The 27,030-nt window shown below is 35.0% G+C and overlaps 1 protein-coding gene across 3 annotated transcripts in view; it reads left to right on the top strand.

The window, feature by feature from the left end:
• Positions 1-27,030, top strand: part of GBE1 (1,4-alpha-glucan branching enzyme 1) — a 177,616-nt gene that overhangs the window by 120,015 nt on the left and 30,571 nt on the right. For all 3 annotated transcript variants that reach the window (XM_082769019.1, XM_082769020.1, XM_082769018.1), the window contains exon 13: positions 26,144-26,328. In XM_082769019.1, the coding sequence (XP_082625145.1) occupies positions 26,144-26,328 (185 nt within the window). The remainder of the gene's footprint in view (positions 1-26,143; positions 26,329-27,030) is intronic.

Genomic DNA, 27,030 nt, shown 5'->3' with positions numbered 1-27,030 from the left:
GACTAAATATAGATGGCATTGATTTGTTTCACTTTGCTGTCTTTTATGAAAGAAATTAAATACTCAATAGTTAAATATAATCTAGTGGTTACAACGTTCTCACTAAATAGTCTTTTAAGTTTTCATTTTCTTCCTCTTGATTCAAAATAAATTGAAAATCAACAGATCTACCTCGCTTTCAGATTCTTTTGCCTTTTTTATTGAATGTAACCACTGTAGTAAAATAACTGTCATAAAAGTATCTCAGACTTGCAGGGAGTTGTGCATGTTAATGCACATAAGTATACATGAAAAACTGTTAATTAGACTTCAGATGTAACATCTACAAATGTTATAATTTTGTGGAGGATAAAATATTGCCTGTTAGTATTGAAGTGTGATAATTCTTTGTAACTCTAATATATTGAAAATTGATTGTGTGTGTGTGTATATGCACGCAAATATTTGCTTGATGATTCATTGTGTAAGCAATTAAGTGTATTCTTCTCAGCCTTTCTATGCTGTAATTAACTTGGATCCAAGCAAAACGCTTTGAATGTTGTCTGTTTATGTATTCTTGAAGTGCTTTAAAATGTATTGTAATTATTATAAAAATTCAGATTCATTCTATGAACTTTCTATTAACAATTAGGGCTTTTGAGAGAGCCTCAATATAAGGTATGTAAAAATGCCTTTGTTTTTTCTCTGAAAAGGCTTTGTGAACAAAATCATCACACAATCTAGCTTGTTCCCTCTTCTGTGTAGAGAGCACTCTTGGGGTTATGTATGTGTTTTTTATGTCCTTGCGAAGGTTAAGTCCATCACTGCCTGTGTTCAGAATGATAGATTGATTATACTTATCATAGATAAGCTGTCAACTTCTGACCCTCTTGGTTCTTGATCTGAAAACACTGTACCAAAACCAAATAGGGAAAAAAAAAATACATATTTTCAGACTTTCATGTAACTAAGCTGATCTGTATGTAAGTTTGGAATCCGCCATCAAGGTCCCAGTTGAATCAGAAATGAATGTTTATCTTTTTGAGAGACTAGACTTTCTTTTTGAGAGACTAGACTTGCTTTTTTTTTTTTTCCTCAGTGTTACCTTCTTCAACAAATTCATGTCAGAACACATAGTTTTCTAATAGGTTTTAGCTTCTTTGTCACAAAGCATAGGAGTTATGTTTATTTTCTAGTTTCTTGCCAGATGTCTGTAGAAACAGTCAACTTGATTTAAAAAAAAAAAAAAAAAAAAAAAAAAAAACACACAATGGAGCTGCTAAATCTGTCTAAGACTATCACTGGAAGAATTTTGTGTAAGAGCAGGGAAAAAGGGTAAGAGTACTCAACCCAAACAGTGACAAATAGATTGTTTATGAACTGTCTATGTCATCAGTAAGGATGACCATTCGTTAAAGAATACATGTTGTGAATTGTCTTGTACAATTCTCTCCTTATGAAAGGAACTGGATCTACTAAAGAAGGTATTGAGCTGTTCTCGTATTGAAGATTCTCTTCTCTCCCTACTGCTCATTGTACTTGATACAATTTTGTTGCTCATAATTTGTAACTACTCATATTTTGTTTTAGTTTTGTCTTTAAGTTATTTCTGAAACTCTAAACACACTACAAACAGGGATGTTTTACTTCTATTTTTTGCTGTCTGTGTGTACTCAGTCTGGAAAGGACTCGGGAACTGCATGGTTTAGAGAAATTAATTCTACCAAAAAGCAAGGAAATTTTTTCCCAATTATACTTCATAGGCTGGCTTTTAAAGAGAGAGAGGTGGCATAAAATGCATTTGCCTTTACATTGCAATCAAGTAATTTAGCAATATGAAACTATAGTGAGCTGGTATAACAGCACGCATAAGAATCTGTTAATCAGCAACTCTGCACTTGGTGATGCATTGTTCATTCTCAGACTGGTGCAGGGCAATGCATAGACAAATAAAATTAAACCGTATGTGTAGAAAGGAATTGTTATTTTGAGACATGACCGAGCAGATAACATTTCGTATTAGTAAAGTCTGAGTACTAGTATATCCTTAGGCATACATTCCAATTTGGATTTTAATGTGTGCGGTTGTGGTAATTTGAAATGAGTTCATCTCAGTAGCATCACTAATTCATTAGATCAAGGTAGTTTAAGCTGGAATAACACCTTTGGTGGTGACACTGGAATAAAATCCCATGTCTTTGAGTTCAAAAACTTGTTTTCACAAGCCCTGTTAGGATGAGATCTGCTCATTGTCTTAATTTTCTGAGGCCATCAATCTGACACTTACTCAGAAATTTACTAGAGTATGAATTCAAACAGCATTGTAGTTGAATTTGCATTGATCATCAAGGGGCAAGGTATTTTCTATGCAAATTTTAATAAGATGTAGTAAATCATGTGGTGGAAAGCATAGTGAAACATCCCATATAAATTTTGACCTGTCTCTCGTATGTCTTTTGAGATCCTCAGTTTAAAATTTAAAACTGTGCAGGCATTAAGTGTCACTAAAATTTATTATTGCAAGCATAGTCTTCATACTTTGATCTGGAGTACATTCCTATTGTAATTTATTATAACCCTGTTGAAGTTTACAAAAAGAGAATTTGAAAGCACTCTAATCCGTTGGTGTCCTTTCATATGTCAAGAGACTTAATGAAAAATGCTTTAATATAGCAGTAGTCATGGAGAGGCAGCTATCTGTTGGTGTTGGGAGGAGGGAATGTGCAAGGTAGAAGGCAAACCAGGAAAATGTAGGGGTGGAAGGAAGCACACAGTCAGCTTGGTACTGCATTCGAGCTGAAAGGCTCAGTTAACCCAGGACAGCTGCTTTATCTTTCCTGCTCTATAAAATACATTCTTGTACATAATTTAGGGCAAATGATTTCCATAGGCTCCAGAAATTATGAAAATACACTGAAAATTTGTTATTTTGGTTTAGTTTCAGAGATAAGTGAGGCAATCTTGTGTATGAATATAGAGATGCTTTGAGTAAACATCTCAGGAAGGGAGATGAGGAATTTATAGTGGAGTAAATCAGAAAGGGATCTTAGGAAGAAGATAAAATGGTCTTTGGGTAAGCAGAAAATGAATTTTGCTGTTTTTGGCGAATACAATACCTAGCTTTTGAGTTGGATTATCTTGTTGAATATAAAAGACTACATTCTATGTATCTTAAGTAGAAGTAACTGCCAAGCTGGAAGACAAAGGTCTGACAGGCAAGGTCAGACAGGCACGTTATTCCAATTGAATAGCTTCTTAACTAGCATTTTTTTTGAGACTGTTGAAAAGGTAGTCTTGTAAGCCATTCCTGATTTTAGAGTCCATGACTATGAAACATTTCCCGTATGCTTATCATTTTTTTAATTGGACTGTTAATACCAAATACTGCAGGATGGCATGGATCACCTTGATAGTTGTATTATACGTGTAGGTCAACTCTTAGCTCAGCCTAAGCTCACGAGCTTTGTCTTCACAGTGAAGACATGGCCATATGCCAAAATGTTATTGTGGAAAAAAGGAAATTGGAAGGAAGAAAATAGATCTGTTAGTGTAGAGTGTTGAATCATCATCATGCCGTCCATTTAAATTATACTCATTAAATTTGAAAAGTAAAAACTTCAGAATTGTGTCGTGTGATTCTTACTAATTGATATGCATCCTGAAGTAAAAATACACCCCGAACTTCCCACCCACCCTTACTGTAGACTTCTACATAGGTGTCCTTTGTGCATGTGCTCTCTCTACGAGTCAGGGAATATGTGCATCTGACCTCTTAAAAACAAAACAAACAAACAAGACCTCAGCCTGAATCAAATGTTTGGTTTTGTTTGTTTGTTTTTTGGGGGGTGGTTATTTATTTTAGTTCATAATGGCTGTCACAGTCTTAGAAAGTGAGGATTTTAACATAATATTGCTTGTAGGAAAAGTGCAGAATTCTGAACATAGAATACTTCCTCTCTCATCATAGCTGGCATGCTGGATGTTTACAGATATCAAAACTGTATAAATGCATATGCCATTTTCAGTAGGTTTCCGTTCATATTGTTGTGCTTTTTTCCTGTGTTCTATTTACATGTACTTAGGCATCTCAGCAGACCTCTTTCCAATTTGTGAAGAGAGAATTCTTTAAAAATCCTTTATTTTCTCAATGTATTTTAAAATGTTTTCTCTAGTAATATTTAAATATTTTTTATTTTAGAGAAAGAAAAGTATACTCTAGCAAGCACTACTGAAAAACTTTTATATATAGCAATTGTATGTGTGAAATACTACTTCATCTTGTTTCTGAATTTTCTTTATCCTGATGGCCTTCCTTATATGAACTCTTATCTTAATACATGGCATACTTGCAAACATCTCAGTACTAAAACGTTCATTCTGAAAAAGTAAAGGTGATCTAGAAGAAAGTGATGGAGGTGCTATTTGGCATAACTTCTATTCCTGCCTGCAGGTGCTTTTCTGAGGAGAAATTGGAAGATTAGCCAGTCCAATCACTTCAGCTGAAGTGTGTATTTTTGTTTCAAGTTACATTTTCTTTTTGGCTTTTTCATGAAGATTATTTCATTTTGTCTGATTTAATCCAAAGTTTTAGAAGCTATGCTTCAAGCTGTGCTTATGCCTTCTTGTTACATTTTAATATGGCTATTCAAAGCCCATAAGTTGATAATCATACTGGAATATTGACATGTTAATTTCAGTAGATATGAAAAGAACTGGCTTTATTTGTGCAGACTTCTCCAGTATGTGAACTTTGTTCTTATGGTTTCCAAAAAAAAAAAAAAAAAATGCTCTAATGTTGTTACAGTGCTGGCTGTGAGTAGTCTTAGAAATTTAGTAAGCTATTAGTTGGTATGCTGTCTTCCTGCTTACGGGAAAGAAGGGCATCTCAATTAAAAAATGATGAAGCAGGGAGTCTCTTATGAAATATGAAGACCATTTTAAATTGAGTTTAACTTTGATATAGCTGAAGTTTTTCAGATAAAATATAAAATTCCATTTTCTGTATTTACACTTTGCATTTATATTTGTAGGCCAACAGGACAGTGTTCTGGCATTTTTCATTTCCTGCATTAAAGTAGTGTTTGGTTTGTACGCTGCATGTAGCAATACATGACTAAATCTATTGCTTTGTCTCTGAAACCTTACATACAGAAGAGAAGAAGGCATAGAAATAAAACTGTTCTTTATTATAGCTGCTTTATTATATCATTTCTGTAATCTTCTTGATTCTTGGTGTTTTCTGTTATATGAAGACATTGAAAATACTGAAACAGGCACTCTTGAACTAGACAGAAAACAGCATGTTGTGTGTCCAAAGAAGGTCTTACGTTCCACTCCTTCAGTGCCTAACTGTATATATGGAAGTGTTTGTGCTAGAAGTATTTCTCCAGTATGGAATTCATGCAATATGTATAGAGAAAATTGTACTGTAGTTGTACTGTATCTTTCTTCCTGTAAGAAGATTTTTTTAATTTTCCACTTTGTATGGGATTGATGTGAGCCATATCTGAGAGATACCAAAAGGCTGGATCTAATGACATAAGATTTTCTTGGTTCTCTCCCCCCTAGCCACTCCCCATTTCCCACTTTCCAACGCAGTATCAGATTTTAAAAGAATTTCTGACTTTCTGACGATAAAATGTTCCCATTAAGATCTGAATAAGAAAACAAGTAGTGAAATAAGCTACCAGCATTTTATGCCCATGTAAAAGTCTGAAATGAAACAAAAGAGGAAGACTAAAGATATTGGTAACATTTTTTTTTTTTTGCAATTATGTATGTAATTTAACTTGTTTCAGAGAATTGTCTTCCCCCTTTATTAAAGAAGATCCATGTAAAACATTTATCACCTTAGTAACATCATTTTTTTTAAATAAACAAGAAATGAAAAATCATCATTGAAAAGTATTTCAGCTGTCCAAATCAAAATTTCTTTGTGTAAGTAATCTGTAATGGTTTCCTGTCTCTGTTTTGTGTTTTGCTTTTGTTACTTTGAATTTCCATACAGCATTGCTGGAGGGAGAGAGGAGAAAATCATCTTAGTGTTTGTAAATATTTGGCTTTCCTCAAACAGCTTTAACACAACATTTTTCTGACATTGAAGCAAGCTTTTTTTCTGAAATCAAAGTTTACTTTTCCTTTGAACCAAAGAATCCTTGTCTTAGGGGCAGAAAAAGCATTACATTCTTCTTAATGTGGTTGCAATACGTCTTCAGCTTGGGTCCTAAGAAAGCTGCATCGCTTCTTTGTATGGAGAGTAATGATAGCATTGATATAGTACTTCAAATGCATACAAGTTTCAGTAAAATAGAATGATAATTTTGGAATACTGTTTTAAAATAGAATGGTCAATACATGCATACAGAATTTCTAGCAATTACTTACTCTCTGGGGTAGGGGAAGGAGGAGTACCCCTTAAAACATCTTAAAACATTCTAGTAACCCTTAAAACATCTTAAAACATTCTAGTAAAAAATTGCTCAAGGAAAAAAGTTGGAGGTGGCTACTTAAATGAGTTTACATGTAGTACTTTATATAGCTAATTTAGAAGTATTTGTTTCAAAAAAAAAAAAAAAAAAAAGGAAGAAAAAGATTAAAAATTTACCATGTTTTAAGCAGCTGAAATGTAATTTAGATTTTTGATCTGCACCCATTCTCATTTATCAATGTAAATATATTTGTATGTGTTAACTTGGTGTCACAGGGAAAACCTAAAATCATTAGTTACATATGTCTTGAAAGATTCTGGTGTTGTTACGCCTTCAGTCTTAGGGCTCAGCTAAGTGTGTTTCAAGTATAAGAGAAATACTGCCATCTGTGGATATAGCAAATTTAGAATTTCAAAACCTGAAGTAGCTGTAATCAGAAAATAGGGATGTATGATATACTGAAATGAAGACGGATAATTCACTGTGAATCTCTGTTTCTTGGAAATGGATCTCATAGGCTTGCAGTGTTAGGCTATTCACCTATTTCCTAACTTTGTTTGAATGAAATTGTTTGGAAAAAAAAAGTCACGAATATTAAGATAGATGATGAATCTCGCTTTATGATACCTTTCTTTCCTGTGGGAATAACTCCAGACAAGAAGCTCTTATTCTGATGTACAAAAACACTTGGTCTGAGTCAGCCCTTCCCCAGTTGCACTATCCAAAATGTAAGTTATTTCGCCTGCATGTACCACCTGGATGAAAAGAAAGAGTACCTGATCAGTTCCCTATGAAGTCTTCCAGACAGTTGTTTATAAGTATTTTTAACATTCTGAATTTGTGAAATGATCAGATAGAATTTTGTAAAGTAAAATGAAATTGAAAAACAACAAACAAACAAACAACAACACAAAAACCTCAACACATCTGTTTTATCGTGTATATTTTGGTCACTTCGGGCAGGTCACTTTGCCCGTTCTTGTTCCCTTGATTACTAACTGAACTACGTACTCTGAGATTATCTTCTTGTCAATGCAAATGCAGCTAGAGAGATCAAAATACATAGGTTCCACTTTTCTGCTGCCTTTTGGTAAGGACTAACTTACACTGGATAGTGTCTTCCTTGATAAAAGCTGGTAGTGTGAGGTGATGTGGTGAATTCAGCAAGTTACTTATATTAAAAGTTTTTATACTTAGCTCTTCTAAGGCTTTTCTAAATAATATTTTTTTAAAAAAATACCAGTAGTTTGAAGTCTAGCAGGTAACCTCTGCTTCTGTCTGTGGATCCATGCTGCTCAGCTCCTATTCATGCATGTGTACCTCATGCTAGTGCTCGTAATGTATGTGCTGATGGCACATCTGGAGTTATGTATGTAATATGCCAATCATCAGAAAATGTTGTTCGTTCATAGATTACTGATTTCCTAGTTACTTGAACAAATTTCTATGCTAAAACTGGTAGGTGAAGTATGGAATTGGCAGAAGCTCTGCCTAATGGCGCTCTGAGTACCTCTTAGGTGCTCTTCATCAAAAGACGCTGGGAGGCAAATGGCCAAAATCTTGTCTCTAGTCCTTGTCCCTGTAGTAAGAATGATTACTTGAAAGAATGGGGATGGAATAATGCCACTTAATGCAATGCATCTTGCAGCTTTTCTGAGGTCTCTTAAAGTTGTTTCTTTAAGGTATTGCCTATTCAGAAGTACAAGGAGAGGAGCATATAAAAGATTAATAGATTAATATACAGAAAGGGCATTTTCTGCTACAACTGATGTTTTTAAGCAAGAATATGGTAACATTCAGTTATGATCCAGTTTGTTGATGACAACATTCCTTGTAAATTTTCCCACTTTATTTTGTTCTAAATTTTGATAAATATCCAGTTTTAGCTCATTCTATAACTACTGCTAGATTTTTTTCCTGTCTTCTTCCATTCAAAAAAAAAAAAAAAAAAAAAAAAAGACGAATGACTGTCCTGTGAAGCTTTCTCTAATCTTAGAGATTTTGGATGGTATTATTTTATAAATCACTTGCTATTTGTAGCATAGGAACCATCAGTACCAGTTTTCTGCAGTGCACTCCTCTTTTTCTCTGAGGAGTGATGTTTCTCTTTGGCTTCCAAAGCTATTGCCTGCTGGGCAATTGCCTGATGGGCTGTACCTAAACCTGCTAAATTGCTTTTCGTCTTTCCTATATTTTCTTCTTTCCTGTATTCTGTTTCCCCCATCCATTTCTCAATTGTGCTGACACTGATTAAATGTACACGAGTCATGCCTATCTTTAAATTACATTTGTAAATACAGCCTATCTGTTTGTCAGGACACTTGTAGCGGCCTGCTGTAGCATCCTTGTTGCACTGCACGCCACCCCCAGAGCAGACGGCTGCTTTGTGAGAGCTGGGAGCTGACTTGCAGCACCATCCTTAGTTACTCAAGCAGGGACCTGTTTCATAAATTTGCTTACCCTGTGTGCTGTGTGAAACCATTTAGGTTTTGGTTTTTTGTCCCTCCCCCCCAAAGCGTAGAAACATATCGTGAGAAGTTCTTTGCATCTGATGCAATTAATTGCAGATTAGTACGAGAAGATAATGCTCTTCAGAGACTGATTGTTACTTACAGCTTTTCCTTATGTTATTCTGGTATTGTAGGCAGTCACATAATATGTAAGCAATATGTTGGGACTATATTTTAACTTTTCCTGTTTCATTCTCTGAGGTGTGAATAAAAAAGGCTTGGTGAGGATCAGGTTCAAGATAATTTGAAGTCAAATTTTGCATCTTTTCCATCCATACAAAACACTTGTATGCATAGAATCCACATGAAGTGACTGCAAATCTATCCTAAATTGTAGGAGCTGATGTAATGATTGTTCTAAGGCTAAGTACTTTTGTGGAGGCAGTACATCTCAATGATTTTAAATGAATTCTGACTTTTAGCATTATGCAGTGCAATAACTGCTGGATCTTGCAAAAAGTCCAGAATAACTTTTTTAAGATGTGTGTGTGATTTGGTCCCTATTCCAGTGGGAGACAGAATGAGTGAATACCAGGGCAATTAACTGAGCTGGACAGGTCAGAACCAAGTCATCTGAGGCTTTTGTGCATTAATGTGGACCTTTCGCACATTTTCATTAATAGATCTCATTTACAGACAAAGCATTGAATTCACGCTATACCTTTTCTGTTCTGTGACTGAACAGTTGAATTTTCAGTCAGTTCAATATACTGCCTCCAATGATGATTTGAATTTTATTTTTTAAACTTGCCCATTTTATAGCATGGCTGTGTACAGAGACCGAACTTACTGGTGTCTAACTTTTCTTACTAAAAACCAAGACTTGCAAGATTCAATATCCTTTTCTTCACAGCAAAAAATAAAAATAAAGAAATGCCAGCAATATAGATAATCTTGCCTCTAGCCATCCTGATTTTGATTGACTGTAATGAACAGAGATCTTGCAACAGACTAAGCTGTCACCATACAATTATTGTAGTGGTGTTTTGGAAATATGCTAAAAGTAATAACCATCATTTACAAAAATGTTTTAAGTGTCAGGTTACAGTCTTGAATGAACCAGTCACTTTCTTTCATTTCTAATGTAAGAGTAGCTCAGAAAAACAACAACAAAAACAAACAAACAAAAGAACACCACAAAGATAACATTGAACAAGTTGAAAGGAGACTCTGAAACAATGAATCCACAGATTGATGTGGGAGGTTATTCTGATATACGCACTAATTACATATATATCAACATAAATATTTATGAACCATTGACGATACTGCTTTTGAAACATGCTCTGCAAAGCAGGAGTTTCACTCTTTGGAATATGAGTATATTTCAAAGGCAGTTTTTCTTTCAAATTAGAATGAGAAGTCAAGTTTTTCCGAGATGAAAAATCAGCAAGTTATTTTCGCATGATAAAATTTAAAGTGTTTATACTACTGTAGTCATGTATTTTTTTTACTGTTGTGCAGAAGGAAAATGAATCAGAATGTAAGTGCAGTGTTTAATTTGGTGTAGTGCAAATGAGAATGTGAAACTCTTGAGGCTTCCTCTGTTGCCTCTAACTTTTATCTAAGTTATTAAGTAAAAATTACTTCTACAACCTAGCAAATCACACTGAAATGCTGTGGCCTGAGTGTGAATGCCAAATAAGCAATGCATAATGCTGTGTCGTGGTTCTGAGTTGGTGAGTTTATTTTGTCTGGAAGACGTTAAACCAACATTTGTGTTAGAAATATGTAAATTTCATCACTCATTTCCAAATTAATATCTTATGCAAAGTTACTGTGCAGTTCAGTGCCTGAAGAGGACCACAGACTACAGTGGGAGAGCAGTGTCACTGTTATTTCTCTGGCATGTTACAAAGTCTTGGGATCAACAGCTGCGCTCGGAGGACCAACAGCAGTTTCTGCCGATGGCTGCAGGCAGTTCAGGTGGATGAGGCTGCAGTTGGGCAGAGCTGCTTATCTTGGAACAAGGCAGTGTGGGGCAGGTGATAAGCAATACCTTAAAGCTGTAGGAGACAGTGGCTGCTGGCTCAGTGCTTCAACTGAATTTTTGTCCATCGATCTCTGTGAGCAGCAGCATAGTCCGACCTTAGCTAGCCTTGAACTCAGTAAGGGCTTCTGCCGCTCCTGGTGCAAGGTCTTGTCTTTCCTATAAACAGGGCCATCTGGTTTCTTCTGGGCCTGATCCACCTTTACATTTTTTCTTTTTCAAACTCTGCTGTTGGGTTAAATGACTTCATTGACACAAAATAGTCATCAACTTTTAAATGCAAGTATATGTAGCTGTGGTATATTTTGGACCTTTTTACAACTCATTCAGTATATTGCTCTCAAATACATATATACATGTATATATATATATATATGAAATGAATATGAGCATTTGAAAATGGCAGGATGAAGGGTTTGATTCTGTTTGTTGCCCACACTCAGTCCTTTATCTACACACAATTATTTTCATTAATGTTACACATAAACAACACCTAACATTTACATTGATGACTGTATAGGAAAGCAGCTCTATTAGCTGGCATGTCTTACCTCAGGATTCTTCTATACTGTTAGCAAAAGTAACAGCTCTCAAAATGTCATTTCTGTATTTATTTTTCCCTAGCATGTTTGATTTTACAGATGGCTAATATTTCATTCATAGCACAGCAGTAGCCCTGAAGCAAAGGGGATAGTTGGCCAATCTTCTTTTTCAGTGTCAGTAGCTGGCATTTATTTTCATCTGCTGTGTATATTAAAAAAAAAAAAAAAATCTAACATGAAATCCTCAATCCATGATTATTTAGCATCAATGTCGTACATTCTTTTCCTGAGAAGTAGAAATACAATAAAAATTTAAATGTCTTCCTGCTAAGTAGTGGAATTGAAGTAGTTGTAGAAAGAAGATACACTGTGCTGAACAGTAGGAATGCTGTATTTTGCCAGGGCTATGCTTTTTTTTTTTTTTTATCAGTTCACTGAGGCAAGTCTATTTTTCGAAACAAATTATTTTTGAGAGAACTGTGTAAAAGAAACCTGATCTGAAAATGCTTGCAACTCTTCTCATTTTGGAAGGCTTTCTATATTCTGAAACACTGCCAATACTTAATATTGGGTCAAATATTTGCTTTTCTTTTTGACGGTGGTTTTGGATGTACTAACCAAGCACTATGTGTGTTATGTTGGAGTGGTGTCATCAAACCCTCTAACAGTTAATTAAAAGACTCTACTGAATACTTTGAATGTACAATGACTGCATCATACTGATCTATATTTTCTAAAGTGTATGTAATTGGAAGGTGTGAATTACATTCATATAACTTCTTTAACATGTGCTTCCATAATGATTATTTGCTAAGTTAGGAACCAGCAAGGATATTAATGTAAAAAGTTTCTTATCAAGTGTGACACATGCAACTTACTTTGGAATCATTTTGCTGTTTTTTTATTTTTCAATGTGGTCAAAATCTCTGCTAACAATATGATTTTTCTGTATGATAATTTATTTGGTCCAAGTACTCAGGCCTTGAGTTTTGTAACTTACCTCAGAGACTAAACTATGTCCAGTCTTAATTATACAGTGGTTGCATTCATTTGCAACAGATCAGTTAATTACACATTAATCAGAATTCAACTGGATTGTAAAACCTAGCCTGTTTAAAAGCACATAAAGTTCATATGCCAATCAGCATGCTTTGATGAGATGTGCTGGCATCTATTGCCAATACATCAAATTTATCTTTTGCCCTTTGTACAGGAGCTCTGCACAACTTCATTCCATATCTCAGAGCAATCTGTAGCACTGTGATACATGTCCAAATATCCTAGGGCATGCCCTAGGATCTGAAAGACCTGCCAAGGACCATGCTCACAAATAGGTTTTCTCTGGCTCCGAGGTAACTTTGTAAATGAAGCAGGTCTTTGTAGGCATCACTGTCAATGAAATGCAATCAGAGAATGTGAAATAAGCTTCTTAAAGTAAGGGCTATCAGAGCACTGCTACCTTTTGTTTGAAGTGTAAGCCATGCGTTCAGCTTGGCTACCCTCATACAAATCGGTAAATGATACATCTGAAAACAACAAAGACCATCTACCCATGTGAATAACAATAGCGTATGAATTTTCACAGAAAGGATGATGAGTGGATAGGCAGGTAGCACTTCCAAGGTGTGGACAAGAACACTGCTGCTTGGATAATACTGCCACTGTTGTGCTGGAATCTTCTGTAGGAGGAATGCTACAAACTGGAAATATTTCAGAATAGGACACGCGTAACTCTGTAGCTGTTCCTGCTTGATTTTACTTGTTTTCTGTTTATTTCAACAAATTTCCAAGCAAATGTCCTTGTGCGTCCAAAGTATGGCTCAAGTTAGATATTAGTCATACAACAGATTTCAGCTGTTGTATCCGTTTAGAAACAAATAGACCGTTTGATTACATTTTAATATAAATATATATTAAATATTTTTGATTTTGCGTATTTATACAAATGAATGAGCTCACAGTGGTGAGGCATTACAGTAATAGATTGCTTTGAATAAGTGTGACATCCTGCAAGTGGGATACTGCTTGTACCTTCAAAATTCACAAGTCAGTTATGTAGCTTTCAAAATATAAATAAATCCATTTCTTTAATTACATTGAAACATATTTGGTGTGTGAACTGCAGATACTTTTGGCTGGCAGGGTGTTTTTTGTTTTTCTTCAATTTGATTTTTTTTAATCATAGAGGTCTAACATCAGTATCCACAGCATTAAGACTGAGCGTATTGGAAGTAAGTCTCTAGACCGTTCCAGGGCACCTTTGCCTGACACGGTGGCGCTATACTTGCTCTACTTTTTTTGGTGTTTTCCATCTTTTTGAGGAAAAGGGTGGTGTAGCTAACGGTAAGATGCTGTGTACTTTTTAAAGATTATTACAATAACCACAGAGTTCAGTTTTTGAAATTATCTTAGTCGGTGCCCCAGTCTCTGTAAAACAATGGTAAATGAGGTGTTTGAACCTGTGAAGGTCTTAACAAGATAATTTTAAAACAAGTACTTTTTAAATAAGTCTTAAAATGTATTCTCAGTGTGCTAGGGTGAGTCACGTTCAGGTGGAGGGCAGGAGGCAGCTGACAGGAGGAAGCTTTAATGTAGGCTCAAAGCAGCAGCTGTGTGATTCTAGGAGGAGTCTTGGGAATGTACTTCTTTGAGAGTATTAGATAGGAAGAAGTTCAGAGCTGTTACTAGAAGTGTTCTCTGATAGGTGATTTGTGCTATGGTTTCAAGAAAATGCGACTTTGTCTTGCTGTTTTGTTTGGCATAGGAAAGAGTGGCTTGATATGTGGACAGTTGAATGAATTCCTAATTCAACATCTATCTCCCTTCTAGTTAGCTTGTTACATCAGTTCTGTGTATGAAGCATATATTGAGCAAATAAAATACTTCTAGTGCATATAGTAGTGTATTTACAATAAAGGAGATGATTTCCTAGAGTAGATGATGTGCCAGTTGTGAAGTAGACTTTCTTTATGTGTTTGAGTAGAAGATGAGAAGGCTTACGTTTTCTGTGCACAATTTTCACTTTTCTAAGAACTGGGTTATTTCAAATACATGAGAAATTTAACAACTCTTTTTAGAGTCAAATGCTATGAAGAAGTTTGTCCAAAAAAAAACAAAAATAATAATTGTTGACATACATGTATATCTGCCGGGGGTTTTTACCTTCTTGTATCAAGTTGTGCTCCCAGATAGCTTCTTTGCTTGTTGTTTTTACATACCTTGCAGTACTTTTTCTAGTGTAATTAAGTTTTTGGTGAGTCTCCAAACTACAAATGCAACCTTTTTTTTTTTTTTTTTTTTTTTAAATCTTTAAAAAAAAAAAAAAAAAAAAAAAAAAAACAATAACTTATGGACTGCTTTTTGAGTTGGTCCAAACTTTTATGTCAAATTTTTCTCGTTTTATGCTTTTAGAAAATGCATATTTACTTAATTTTAACTACGTTTGCTCCTATAGCAAGCACAGAATATTACTGAACAATGTCAACTTTCACTGTTGATTTACATCATATGAAAAGCTTTAACTTCCTCTTGTATCAAATATTATTCAAGTGGTCTTTTTCGTTAGTTTTCATTTACTTTCACTTGCATAATCCTTTATCTACTTCCTCAAAATTAGAGGATGAAATTCTAGATTAACCGAAGCCAGTAAGCAAGCTGCCATTTACTTAACGTATTATGGGAAAAAATCCATGTTGTGTGACCTCTTCCTGTTCCAGTCTGGCCCTTGATTCGCCTTTAAAATATATTGACCTGTCAGTTGTGGTATCTGTCAATACCCAGCAGTATGTCATACAGAAAGAATTAGCTAGAACTTATTTGACCACATCTTCTGTTCAGGAAAGTTTCTTCTTGGAGTGTTTGCTTTTTTTTTTTTTTTTTGGTGGTGACTTTTTTTTTTTAATTTTATAGACCTTTGCAGTATAGTAAGAAAAGATGTGTTGTTGAATATCTGTGTTTCTAAATATTTCTGGGATCTCTTGAAACTGGTTACCTAAATAATATATACAGTGCATGTAGGCATGAATACTGTGACATTTCCACTATGCTGCAAGTTATAATCTGTTGTTTTTGTCAAGATTCAGCTAATAGGAAACAGAATAATGGAAATGAGTGTAGTGTAACAGCAACATGTGTTGTTATTCAAATTGTTAAATACTGTATATGAGAATAGTTTAAATTTTAAGTCTCAAATGTATTATTCTGCCCTGGGGAAGGGGTGCTTACATCTAAGCATTCATAACAATCTATTCTACCTAAGAGTAGGTAGAATAACCATCCTCTCAAAGTCCCTTCTGGTCTAGATAACTTCTCATCTAGATGACATCTCTTTTCTTGTCCACTCGTATGAACTGCTGAAGCTCCTAAGCTCTGTTCCCTAAAGTATTTAAGGAAAAACTTTTCTGCCCATAGAACTGAATGTTATCAGTGGTGATACTAACATTTCATTAATATGAAATACTCTTCTGTTGAAACACTACAGAAATGTAAGTGAAAGTATTTATTACATAGAAATGTTTCTCTGTTTAAATATAGTTCTGAGTGTGCTGCACTTTACCTCTGTTGCAAAGAAAAACATAAATCATACTGTACAGTGTCATGGTCTGTCCACTCTGACTGTGCCAAGTTATTCCTCTGTGTAAGTGAGCTTCGCAACCATCCTGCCTTTCCTGATGCAAATACACAGAGTCGATGCTTCTGAGTAGAAATAGTTGTGGTTTCTTTTCTACAATTGATCTGACAAAAGAAAGGATCAGTTTGAAAAATGAGGACTAAACAATACTATTTAATACCACTGGAACTTCTGAAGAACTGTAAAATTATTTTCTTTAAGAACTTAGAACAGTTTTTATCAACATTATAGAATTTCATGGTACAAAAACTCAAGCTTTCTACCATCAGCAGAAAATGAGTGAAGACAGGCCGACCTTGATAGGACAGGGTTGCAGAGAGAGAGGCAAGGCATTCATTGATTCACACCACAACCCAGAAAATGCTATTTTGCTTTAAACTTTCTTGAAGAGGGGGACAGAAATGTGCTTAAACATTATCAAAATATTATAATAATAATAAAAACTACATTTTAAAGCTACTTAACATTTCAGTTCTAAGCATTTACAAGGCCCCAATCCACTCATAGTTCTCACTGTTTAATTTTTTCAAGGTACTTGCAGAGAAAGCAGGCTAAAAAATATAAGAAAACAAAGTAATATTGTCTTCCAATAATTATGTTGTAAGCTCTTGCCAGTATATGACTTGCACGTACATATAATGCAACCTGCTGCCTCAAGGCAGGGTCAGATTCCCTGTGTAATTTGATCCTGCTTCAATAGATCAGGTTGGACTGGAGGTGGTTATAGGTGCCTCATCCCAATGAAACATAGTGTAACAGTTTCATCACGCTTACAGTGTCCTCTCCTGTCCCACCCTGTCACAGTCATCTTTGAAAATTGCTGTGCTCTTTCTTTACCCATGTAGAGGACTGGATCATAATATATTGATCATAGTATTGATCACTGTTTATAACCATACTTGTTTCAGGAAGTTGTTTTCATGCCCTATTACTCAGACTTTAACAAGCAACTCCAGTTCTTTGAATTCTTTTCCACAGTGCAAGTAACTTGGTAAACAGATGTAAAGCAAAAAGAAAAATGTTGCCCTCAAATACTGTGATAGAATACAGTAGTTTAGAAAGACTGTGAGGATAATGAATAATCTTTGGGCAGCTACCTGAAATGTGAGACAGCAAGAGCTTTGGGAAACCAAGCTAGTATCTTCATATGAAACTGTATGTGAGGAAATGTCAGCTGGCTTAAAGTTCTTTCAGAGAGATCTGCTGAAGAAGGGAACTGTGAGGGAATTTGTTTTCAGGAGCTGAAGGGCAGTTCTGCTCTGTGTCATGCAGATGCATGAGTTAGTGCAAAGATCTCAATGTGTTCCTGCAATGTTCTGTGTTATAGCCATTCTCCCCAAAAGAGATGCTTCAATGGGCCAGACACAGCCCTTGGAAATACACATGGGAACTAGGGTGTCAACTGTATCATTTTAGTGGCATGTGAATGTAATAGAAATAAAGTAAAATATGTTTTGCAGAAGTTTGTGATATGGGCTTATTTCCTTGGCTTCTCTTTTACTTTGCAGTGATATTTTACTCTTGAATTCTATAGACACTCCGAAACATTTTTTTCCAGTTTAAAATGAAGACATACAAGATAGAAGAATGTAGCTATTACTGGTTGTGGGAAATGTCTTTTAATGGAATTTCTGTTGATCTCTTATTTGGTAAATAGGCTGTGTAAAGAATAGGTTACAATAAATTGGTTTTGAAGAGGATATTTTAGAGTATTTATCATTGTGAACTTTTAAAGTGCTGTGATCAGCTAATATTTCATCAGGGGAAAAAAAGCTAATTAAATATTGCATGTTGCAGTATATGTCAAAATGGAGGCCTTCTGATAGGGATGAAAACTTAGCGTCTATACGCAGGTAAAGATTAACTGCATTTGATTTGTCTAGGCTTGACAACCTGTGTACCAAGGAATAGCCTGATGTGATTTGAAATGGCCAGGACATTAAATATGAAAATGAGAGTACAGGACCTTTTAACAATAATATTAAATTAATACAGTATCTTGCAAGTGCACAGATTTGGTAAGCATTTGTTTACTTCTACTAAAAAAAAAAAAAAAAAAAAAAAGTAAATTATGAATTTAAACAAAGTCTCTTATACCAGACTATTTGCTTTTCTGGGTGATTTGTTTGTATTAACCCGTGGCATTTTGCCTTAATGACTGAGAGAATAATGAAGCAGATCTGTTTGCTTTGACAAGAAGGCATTTATTGCAAGTGACATATACTGCAAAGGTATCTCTTTGGGAGGAGAAAAGGTCAGTAACCAGCAAATGCTTTAAAAAAAATAAAAATAAAAGTAATGAGATCCTTGGAGTGGTGAAAATAACATATAAAGCTAATGTTTTCTTGCTGAGCAATGTTGTACAGGTTTTTTGTTAACAAAAACTTTGGTACATGTCACAAATAACTTTTATATACACACAGTTTTAATTGGTTTATAAATAAATGAAAATTATGCTGTACTTTATCATTTTCAATTTGAAAAGAATACAACAAAAAGAAATTTTGTTGCTTAGGAAGTAAGAACAGAAACCAGTTTTTAGAGTTGTTGTAATGTTTTGAGTTTTAGGCAAACCAGTCAAAGATAAATTAGTGAAATGAGGAGGGACATGTACAGAATCTCCAGAGTCATAACACACAAGTCTCTGACACCCCAGATTTGTTCTCAGACTCATAGAATACAGAAGCAGTTCCTCTGTGATCCAGTATTTTGTATTTTCTTTAATATAATATAAAAGCCTCAAAAGAAGACATGGAGAATATTTTGTCTCAGTTAAAGTTTTGCAAGAGCTGATATTCCTCAACATACAGATGTTTTGTTATGAAAGTCTTGTGCAGAAAATTTCACTGCTACCAATGGTCATCAGAGCAGAAAGGCTTAAAGCAGAATTAAAATGTGTACTACTTAAACACCTGAATATTCAGATAACGGGTGGTATAATGGGTAGTATAATATTTGGAAGTGCAACCTGTTGCTGTTGTATGTGTGAATCTAATACAGGCCTCCATGTTGGCTTCTATCCATTTAAAATGATTTTTTCCTCCTGAAAATGAGTGGAGGCTGACAGTGTGTCAGGAGATATCACCATTCAAGCTTCTTGTATTCTTAAGTTGTTTTCAATATTCTGCTTTTGGACACCGTTGAAAACAGGTAGCTCGGATAAAGGGACATTTTTCATTTAGGTATTATTTAGGTATGGCATTCCAGTCTTATTTATTAGTGTTGAAAACCATGCTTTCAAACAGTTGGCTGTGATAACAGTTTAGATTGAGAAGTACTAAAGAAAAAAAAGTTATAAAGGTAGAAAAGATAATTATAATGGAGGACTTCGTTTAGTGCTATAGAAATGTATTCAGTGTTATTCTGGTGTAAGAACAAACTACATCCATAGAAAACCTGAAAGATTTCTTCCTGAAGCAACAAGCCTGACGTACCTGGAATTCCTTAACATTTCCATTACGAAAAAGATCATTCAGTTACTTGTTCAGTAACCATTTTAAGGACTGAATACTTTCGTGTGTCTTTAGGGATTCTGTGTTGTTTTTTTTCCTTACTGCATCACACTAGAGGACACGTTCTTTTTTTCCTGTAGTACAGGCAAGGTTCAGCATCTCCTCCCTTTTCCTATGTCTTCAGTCATTTCCAGTTGATCCACACGCACATCAGCGATGACAGTGTTCTTCAGCTGGAGATGAGGATCCCAATAGAACAATTCATAATTGAGGTGTGTGTCTGTGTGCAGTGGTGCAACAGAGGTTTAAGAACAAAATGATCGGTATAGATTTCTCACTAGCAAGCTAAGTAAATATTCTCATCTTCTATTATTATATTCTGCAACAGGAATAAATGACTGCTACCTTTTATCTTCCTTTGTGCTCATTTTCAGTCGGCCTGAGTTGCCACATTCATCTGGAAGATGACAAGATTCTGGTGGGGGTGAGCTTTTCTCAAGGGAAGAGCTGTCCCCAGAACAGGTCACTTTTGGTGGTCTCTAGGCCTTTATACTGTGTCTTAGCACTTCTGCTGCTGACCTCACAAGTATCCTATTCTTACTAGGTAATACTCCCATCTTCTTTTGTATTTATAGTCTCATAAAAACAATTTCATTAGTGTCCTTACAGAGTTTATAAATGACACATTAAAACCAATCTCAGTTCTTAAGCCAAGTACTCAAGGGGTCTTGCAGAAAAGTCTAGTGCTAATTTCTGTACTATTTTTTGGCATTTCTCTGGCAGGAAATTTCTTGATCACTATCACTTTTTTTCCATACTAACCTTGTTTTTTTCTGATTAAATGAACTTGAGTCCAGTGCTATCCTATGATTTACTCTAGTATTAGGTTTAATATATTGCTCTTGTTAAGACAGTATGATACATTATTAAAAGTCAAGTTAGTGTAGAATGTTCTACTTCAGTGAAGTCCTTTCTGTATCTTATTCCATTTGCTTACACCCCTTTGGTCTCTCAAGTCTGTTGTGAAGTCTTATGTATTATTATGGCACATTTAGTAATTTCTTGGATCAATCCCTATATCTTAATTACTGGAGTTGTATTTGCTGTTCCTATATCATAGTTGTCATTTAATTCAAAGAAATCCTAATTGTTTCAGCAATACAAGTTATGAATTACTTTCTCAAACCCATTTGAAACTCAGGTTTTTGCTCCCATGTCTAGTGTGATCCCTGTTCTATTTGCTGCCTTTCCTTCACTTTGATTGACAGCATAGGCATGATCATAAACCTGTTTAAATCTGTCACATTACTTGTCAGCAGCAAGTAGGTTACCACTTAGCAAAGGAATTTACTGGATCACATTTGTGACTGCAGGACCACTAGCCACCTTACAATACTCTGTGACTTGATGTTCTAGAGATTTGCCTGCATGTGGTATTGGGCCAGCATCATGTCACAAATACTCCTGTCCATGGTGTTTAGAATACGTGGTAATTTTAACATCGGATGATGTGCTCCTTTACTATAATAATTAAAGGTAATACAAAAGTAAGATCACCGCATTTATTAAGGAAAAGATAGTTGAACCCCATTTGTGCTACCTGAATATTAATCCTGTAGATTATAGACAGTTTCTTTGTGCAGACTTAATGAAAGGTTTTTTGATTCTAAACATAAAATATTAATTGGATACCAAAATACCAATTCAGAGCCTTCAGAAATGCGTGTTTCAAAGAAATCTTTGCACATAACACTGCACTTCTAAGAAACTTTGTATGGAGATGATGAAAGGTGGAAAGAAAGAGTGATCCAGCCGGTGGTCAAAACAATCTCTTTGGATATGGAAGATCTGAGTTTCAAAACAAATAAAATATTTATCCTGATTTTTCTCCTCATAGATTGGAAGGATTTCTAGTCCATTTCAGAAGATAAGAGAAAAACATTTTTCACAGAACTCTTCTACCAATACATCTCTTTTTACCACTATCTTATACATAATATTTCCGCTGGGTTGTGTTTAATACAAGAACTGTACTATAATGTTTGCTTGAAACTATTTTGTTAGTATTTACTGAATCAACGTGTCATTGAAAGCTGGTGTTAGATGCTGAAAATCATAAAGGTTTTCAAGGTGCCTATCCCAGCTATTTCACCAGGAGTCAATTTGGAAATCCTCTTGATTATATTTTCATGTGGATAGCAAGATTAAATGAATGCTAATAATGAAACTCATTCTCTTAGAATTCTAATGTAGTATAGAGCTTCTTGTATGGTTCAGGTAATATGAATGTTGTTAAGCTTAGTTACTTAAGGGTCTGAAGATGATGTAGTTCAAACATGAGTAAGTACAAAGGATCAGAATTTCATAATATCCAAGAGCTTCGCATTCAGGGAAAATGAGAATTAGTTGTTTGAAATGTTTATGCTTTGAAGTGGTGATAAATGTTATCTAGATCTTACTTACATTAAATGTTATCTAGATCTTATTTACATTGATTCTATTTATATTCTGTAGATTGTTGCATTGTCATCAATATTCACAAAGGTAGTGAAGTTAAATTCAAATCAGTTATAACTCCCGAATGAGCTGATTATCTGGCTTGTGTAAATTAGCATAACTTTACCACTTACTTTGGTAGAAATATGTTAAGGTAGACCAGCTGAAAATCTGTCCCAGTGTGTCCAATCTTCAGCTCATCTGTTTTAAATAAGATCTTAAAGAATTTTGGATCATTTGTATTCTCATTCAACCTTAAATACCTAATTAGTCTTCTACCCTTTGAAGTATCAATAAGCTTATTGCTTTAACTGCTCTTAAAGTATTTAATGTCATTCTTCATTCAAAAAAACAAACCAAGATACCAGACATCTCTTAACATTGCCTGCATCTTTTAAACATGTCCTCGGTTCTGTTTATCCTGATTCTTTGAGAGAAAATAGCTAGTAAAGATGGGCTCAGCTACAAAGTAATCTTCGTCAGCATACTTTGTGGTGTAAATGTATTTCTGTCACAATAAACAAGTGTGATGTAAATTTTCATTATAGTGATAATGTTAATTCCTTTGTTGGGACCATGATCTTGAAGTCTTGTATGCAATAAAGTTGCACGATATGTAGGGAATAGCAGACTTGAATTAATTCATAGATAAAAATTAGTATGCATTGCACTTCAATGATTTGTTTTTGTTTTGTTTCTCTAATCAAAATCTCAGTTAATTTCAGCCTTGTTCTCTACCTCCTCCACATTAGTTCCATTGTCTTGATTTGCATCATTTGTAGCAGCTGGCTTCTTGTCAATCTGTACTTTGGACCTTTATATCAAACACCAAATTAATTACAGGAAAAAGAAATCCCAATAGTACTTCTGTGCTTAGAGGCTTTCACAGCTATTAAGTGAATGCTTCTGCTTCTCATTGGAGAGAAGTGGAACATGGAGAAGGGGGCAGCATGTACTTCACAGGTACATTTGGCTATCTCTAGCATCATCCAGTTACCCCTACCTTCCCTTTTCTAGCACCTCCCTTCTTTCATTGTAAAGTTAAACTAGGAAAAAAGCAATTAAAAAAAAAAAAGTGTGAGATCTGTTTCTTGTTAAAGGATGTGTAGACTCAGTGCTTTTCATGTACAGAAGCAGTTTATGTAGTTAATTAGAAGGCCTGCTGCCATCCTAAATGTTTGTACCTTTTCCTGAACTAATTTAATTTTTTTCTGTCAGGTTGACAAACTTAAATTTCTCTATCTCAAGTCTACCTCAGAAATAAAGAGCACCTTTTAAAGTTAAGCAGCAAATACAAAGGGTTCACAAGTACATTGTGCAGAAGATGCCCTCACTAACAGATGTTAGTGCAAACAATAAATGTTTAGACCTACATTCTTTTCTAAATTCTAAGTAATTTAGTCTTTTATCAGGTTGCTACACTGCTAAATTCCTTTTTTCTTAATGACTGATAGTAGCAGTTAAGACAATAACTTTTTTAATTTTGCTGTACTTATGTTTTATGCAAAATAAAAAGGCAAACAGCACTCAAACAGTAGCAACTGTGGTGGGGAAACAAGGAAAGTGAATGGAGGTGGCAGACTTGCTTTATGGTCTAACCATGATAGATACGCTCTGCTTAGAGTGAAATACTCCATTGAAATGATGTGCTAGATTACTGTAATTTATTCACTATCTTCCATTGCTTTATTCTCCTGTTTTTATCACAGAATCACAGAATTGTCTAGGTTGGAAGGGACCTCAAGATTATCGAGTCCAACCTCTGACCTAACACTAACTTTATGTTTTTCTTGAACAAATAGCTATGATTTTCTTGGCTATTGTTTCGATACATACTATCTCTGACTTTCTGATATTTCTTGCTCTCTTTAACTGAGCTGTCTCATGTAGTCCATCTTTTCAATAGTGCACTGATCATGAAAGAAGGTAATACCTTGCCCAGCTCTTAGGAGAGTATTGAATTTGGTTAGGTATAGTGTCAGTTTTGTAGCAATATCCTTCCTCATTTTCAGTACCGTATTGTTAGCACAGTTTAAGAGCTAGTCCAGCATTATTCCAAGGTTATTTTCATTGTCCTGCTGTGATTCTGATTCTTTTGTTTGTCTTCTGGTTCTGAGCGGAATATGAAATTTAGTGGTTTAGCTTTTGAATGGGAAATTTAATTTACAGCTTGTCAGCTTGCTTACAAAATGGGTACCAGTGTGAAGGATTCTCCTAAATATATATGTAGCCTGCTGTTTTTTGTTCTTTGTTCACTTCTTTGTTCCCCAAAAAAGCATGGAAATACACAAAAAACACTTTGAAAATGTAAATTCATAGCTGTCACTGCTGACCGTATCCTCGGGGCCTCCCAGGCAACACAGGCAGTGTGAGACAGCAGATGGTGGCTACACATGCAGGGTATCCATCCAGGAAACAGCACTTGCCATCCCTCAGCATCCATGTTCTTCGTCTGCCCACAGAACTGCAGTTTATTGCCAAAAGTTGAGTGTCTGCCTGTAGAAATACCAGGATTTTTCATATAAACCCTTTTATATTTGATCACATTAGTTTTGTGTGTTTCCAGATACACCACTTGTTGCGTCTGATTTGCAGTGAGTAGATACTCTGCGTGCTCTACATAAAAAGTTTGTGGTGAACCAGCTATCACAGACTTTGAAATGTGTCTAACTTTCAAAGTACTGAACTTCAGTCAGTTCTGTGTAAAATGAACAGTAAAGTGGCTGCGAGTCTACTAGGCAGCAGGTTATAGCACAAGTAAGAACCATTAAGTTCACCTGGATTTGCATCAAACTGTAATAATGATGGTATATGAAACAAAACAACGTTTGCATACGTGAAAGTCTTTCAAAATACTGCATTCCAGATGAAGTGTTGGCATGAATCTTTTAGCTTTGGCAGCTGAGATTTGCTTCGGAGATTGTACATAAGCCAAGCTTTCTTTTTCCTTGGTTAAATGGCAACTTTTTTCCTGCACTTTTTTTAATGAAGTTTGACCTAAGTCTGAATAAGCCTACTCCATGTCTTAAAGTGAAGCATGTTTTGTTGCCTAGTTGTGGGGGCTAGTTAATTGGGGTGAGACTTACAGAACATTACTGCTAGACAAAAACAAATGGAAATACTGTGTTTGCACATAGTCTGTGGGACATGAGCCATTAGGCATGTGGAAGAAACCAGAGCTGAAACATGCTTTGTGCCAGTCCTGGAAAGCGTCTCTGGTGTGTGTGACATGGAGCATTATGTATGGGAAAGAAGCTCCCCTTGTAGGGTGGCTGAGCCAATACTTATTGGTAGGTTCCTGAAGCACCAAGCCCCTTAAGTCAGTTGTTTTCAATATCAAACACTGAATGCATCACTACACGCTGTGCTTCACTCTATACTACCTAGCTCACTACTTGAACTACGACGTCTTTCTCAATTTTTCTAGAAAGTGAGGAACAGTGATTCAAGTCACTTTTCCTAATAGTTATTTTTATACCACTGGAAGTGGTGATGACAGTATCTGTACCCTGGATAAAAAATCAACAAAGTGGTCAAAGTTGGCACAACTGATCTTTTGATTATTTTTTATTTTTATTTTTTTTTACTTTTTTGTTGTCATTCAGTTGATAAAACGGGAGATAGTCTCTGTGGTTGTAGAAGTTGACAGTATGAATGATAGTGCCAATTTCTGTTAAGTGCTACAAAACAATGGACTTGCAGTGTTACGGTGATGTTTTTAGGTTTTATAGCAACTCCAAAATTTGTATCCTGCTTGATGGAACTATTTTTGTTTGTTTGTTTGTTTTAAGGCACGGAAATGAGAAATTTTTAACAATACCATAATAGCATAGAGGATAAAATCCATTCATTAACTCAGTCTTCCCCCATAGTCTTGGATATTTAGCTCTGCTTATTTTATTGGCCAAACAAACCTGTTAACCAAGCATGAAAGTCCTAAGAACTGCTTTAATAATAAAAAGGACCAATTTATATTTGAAGAAGTATTATTTTGAATACTTGTAGAAATGAAACGTATTTTAATGTATTTTACTTCTGTGTTGTTGTTTTTTTGTTTGTTTTTGTTTGTTTTTTATAGCATATGACTTTACAGCTCCTTAATATTTTTAAATTCAGGTAACGAATTTGGGCATCCTGAATGGCTTGACTTCCCCAGAAAAGGGAATAACGAGAGCTATCACTATGCCAGAAGACAATTTAATCTTACTGATGATCATCTTCTTCGCTATAGATTCCTAAATGCATTTGATAGAGATATGAATAAATCGGAGGAAAGATTTGGCTGGCTTGCATCTCCCCCGGTAAGCTGTATATACTAAATGATAAGTTTTTAGTCACTAGTTGTGTACGTGCTCAGAATAACAACAATACAGAATTTACATGCAGAAATTTTAAACAGCACTTTATTATGCACTGTGTAATGCCCACTATATATTTGAAGTTGTCAAAACATGTCACTGGAATATCTTCCACGGATAATGGCAATCTGAAACACCCTCCTTTTAGTTTCCTAGCAAGCTCTTTTCCTATTATTTTTGCTATTTTTATTTAGTATGTGCAGATGGGAAAAAATAAACTATAAAATAGTGTGTAATCCAATCCAGGGATTGCTTTGGAAAAGTGTAAATTGTTCTGACAATTTAATTTTACATAAATAATTATTTTGTTACTGAGAAAATGCTTTACATAGAGTATAGTGTAAGCTATAGTCTCCTAGTTTTTAGCCTGTCACTTTTGCATTTGCTGTTTTATATAAACATAGCACTGTATTTTTTATTATAGCAACTCAATTATCCTTTCTCAGTGTTAAAATTATTTCATAGTAGTTGTAATCCACTTTGAAGATTTTTTTAAATATGCTTCTAGTTATTAATGGCGTTAGCTAATAGAGCAAAGGTGGTGTATGTCCACCATTTCAATGTGGTTTTTCAAAGCAATTTCTCACACATTAAAAAAAACAAAACAAAAACCATACTGCTTCATTTTCTAAATTACTAGCAGAA

Source organism: Aythya marila, assembly GCF_965140915.1.
Source record: "Aythya marila genome assembly, chromosome: 1".
Taxonomy (NCBI): domain Eukaryota; kingdom Metazoa; phylum Chordata; class Aves; order Anseriformes; family Anatidae; genus Aythya; species Aythya marila.
Note: the sequence above shows the minus strand (reverse complement) of the source record. Positions and strands in the feature narration are given on the sequence as shown.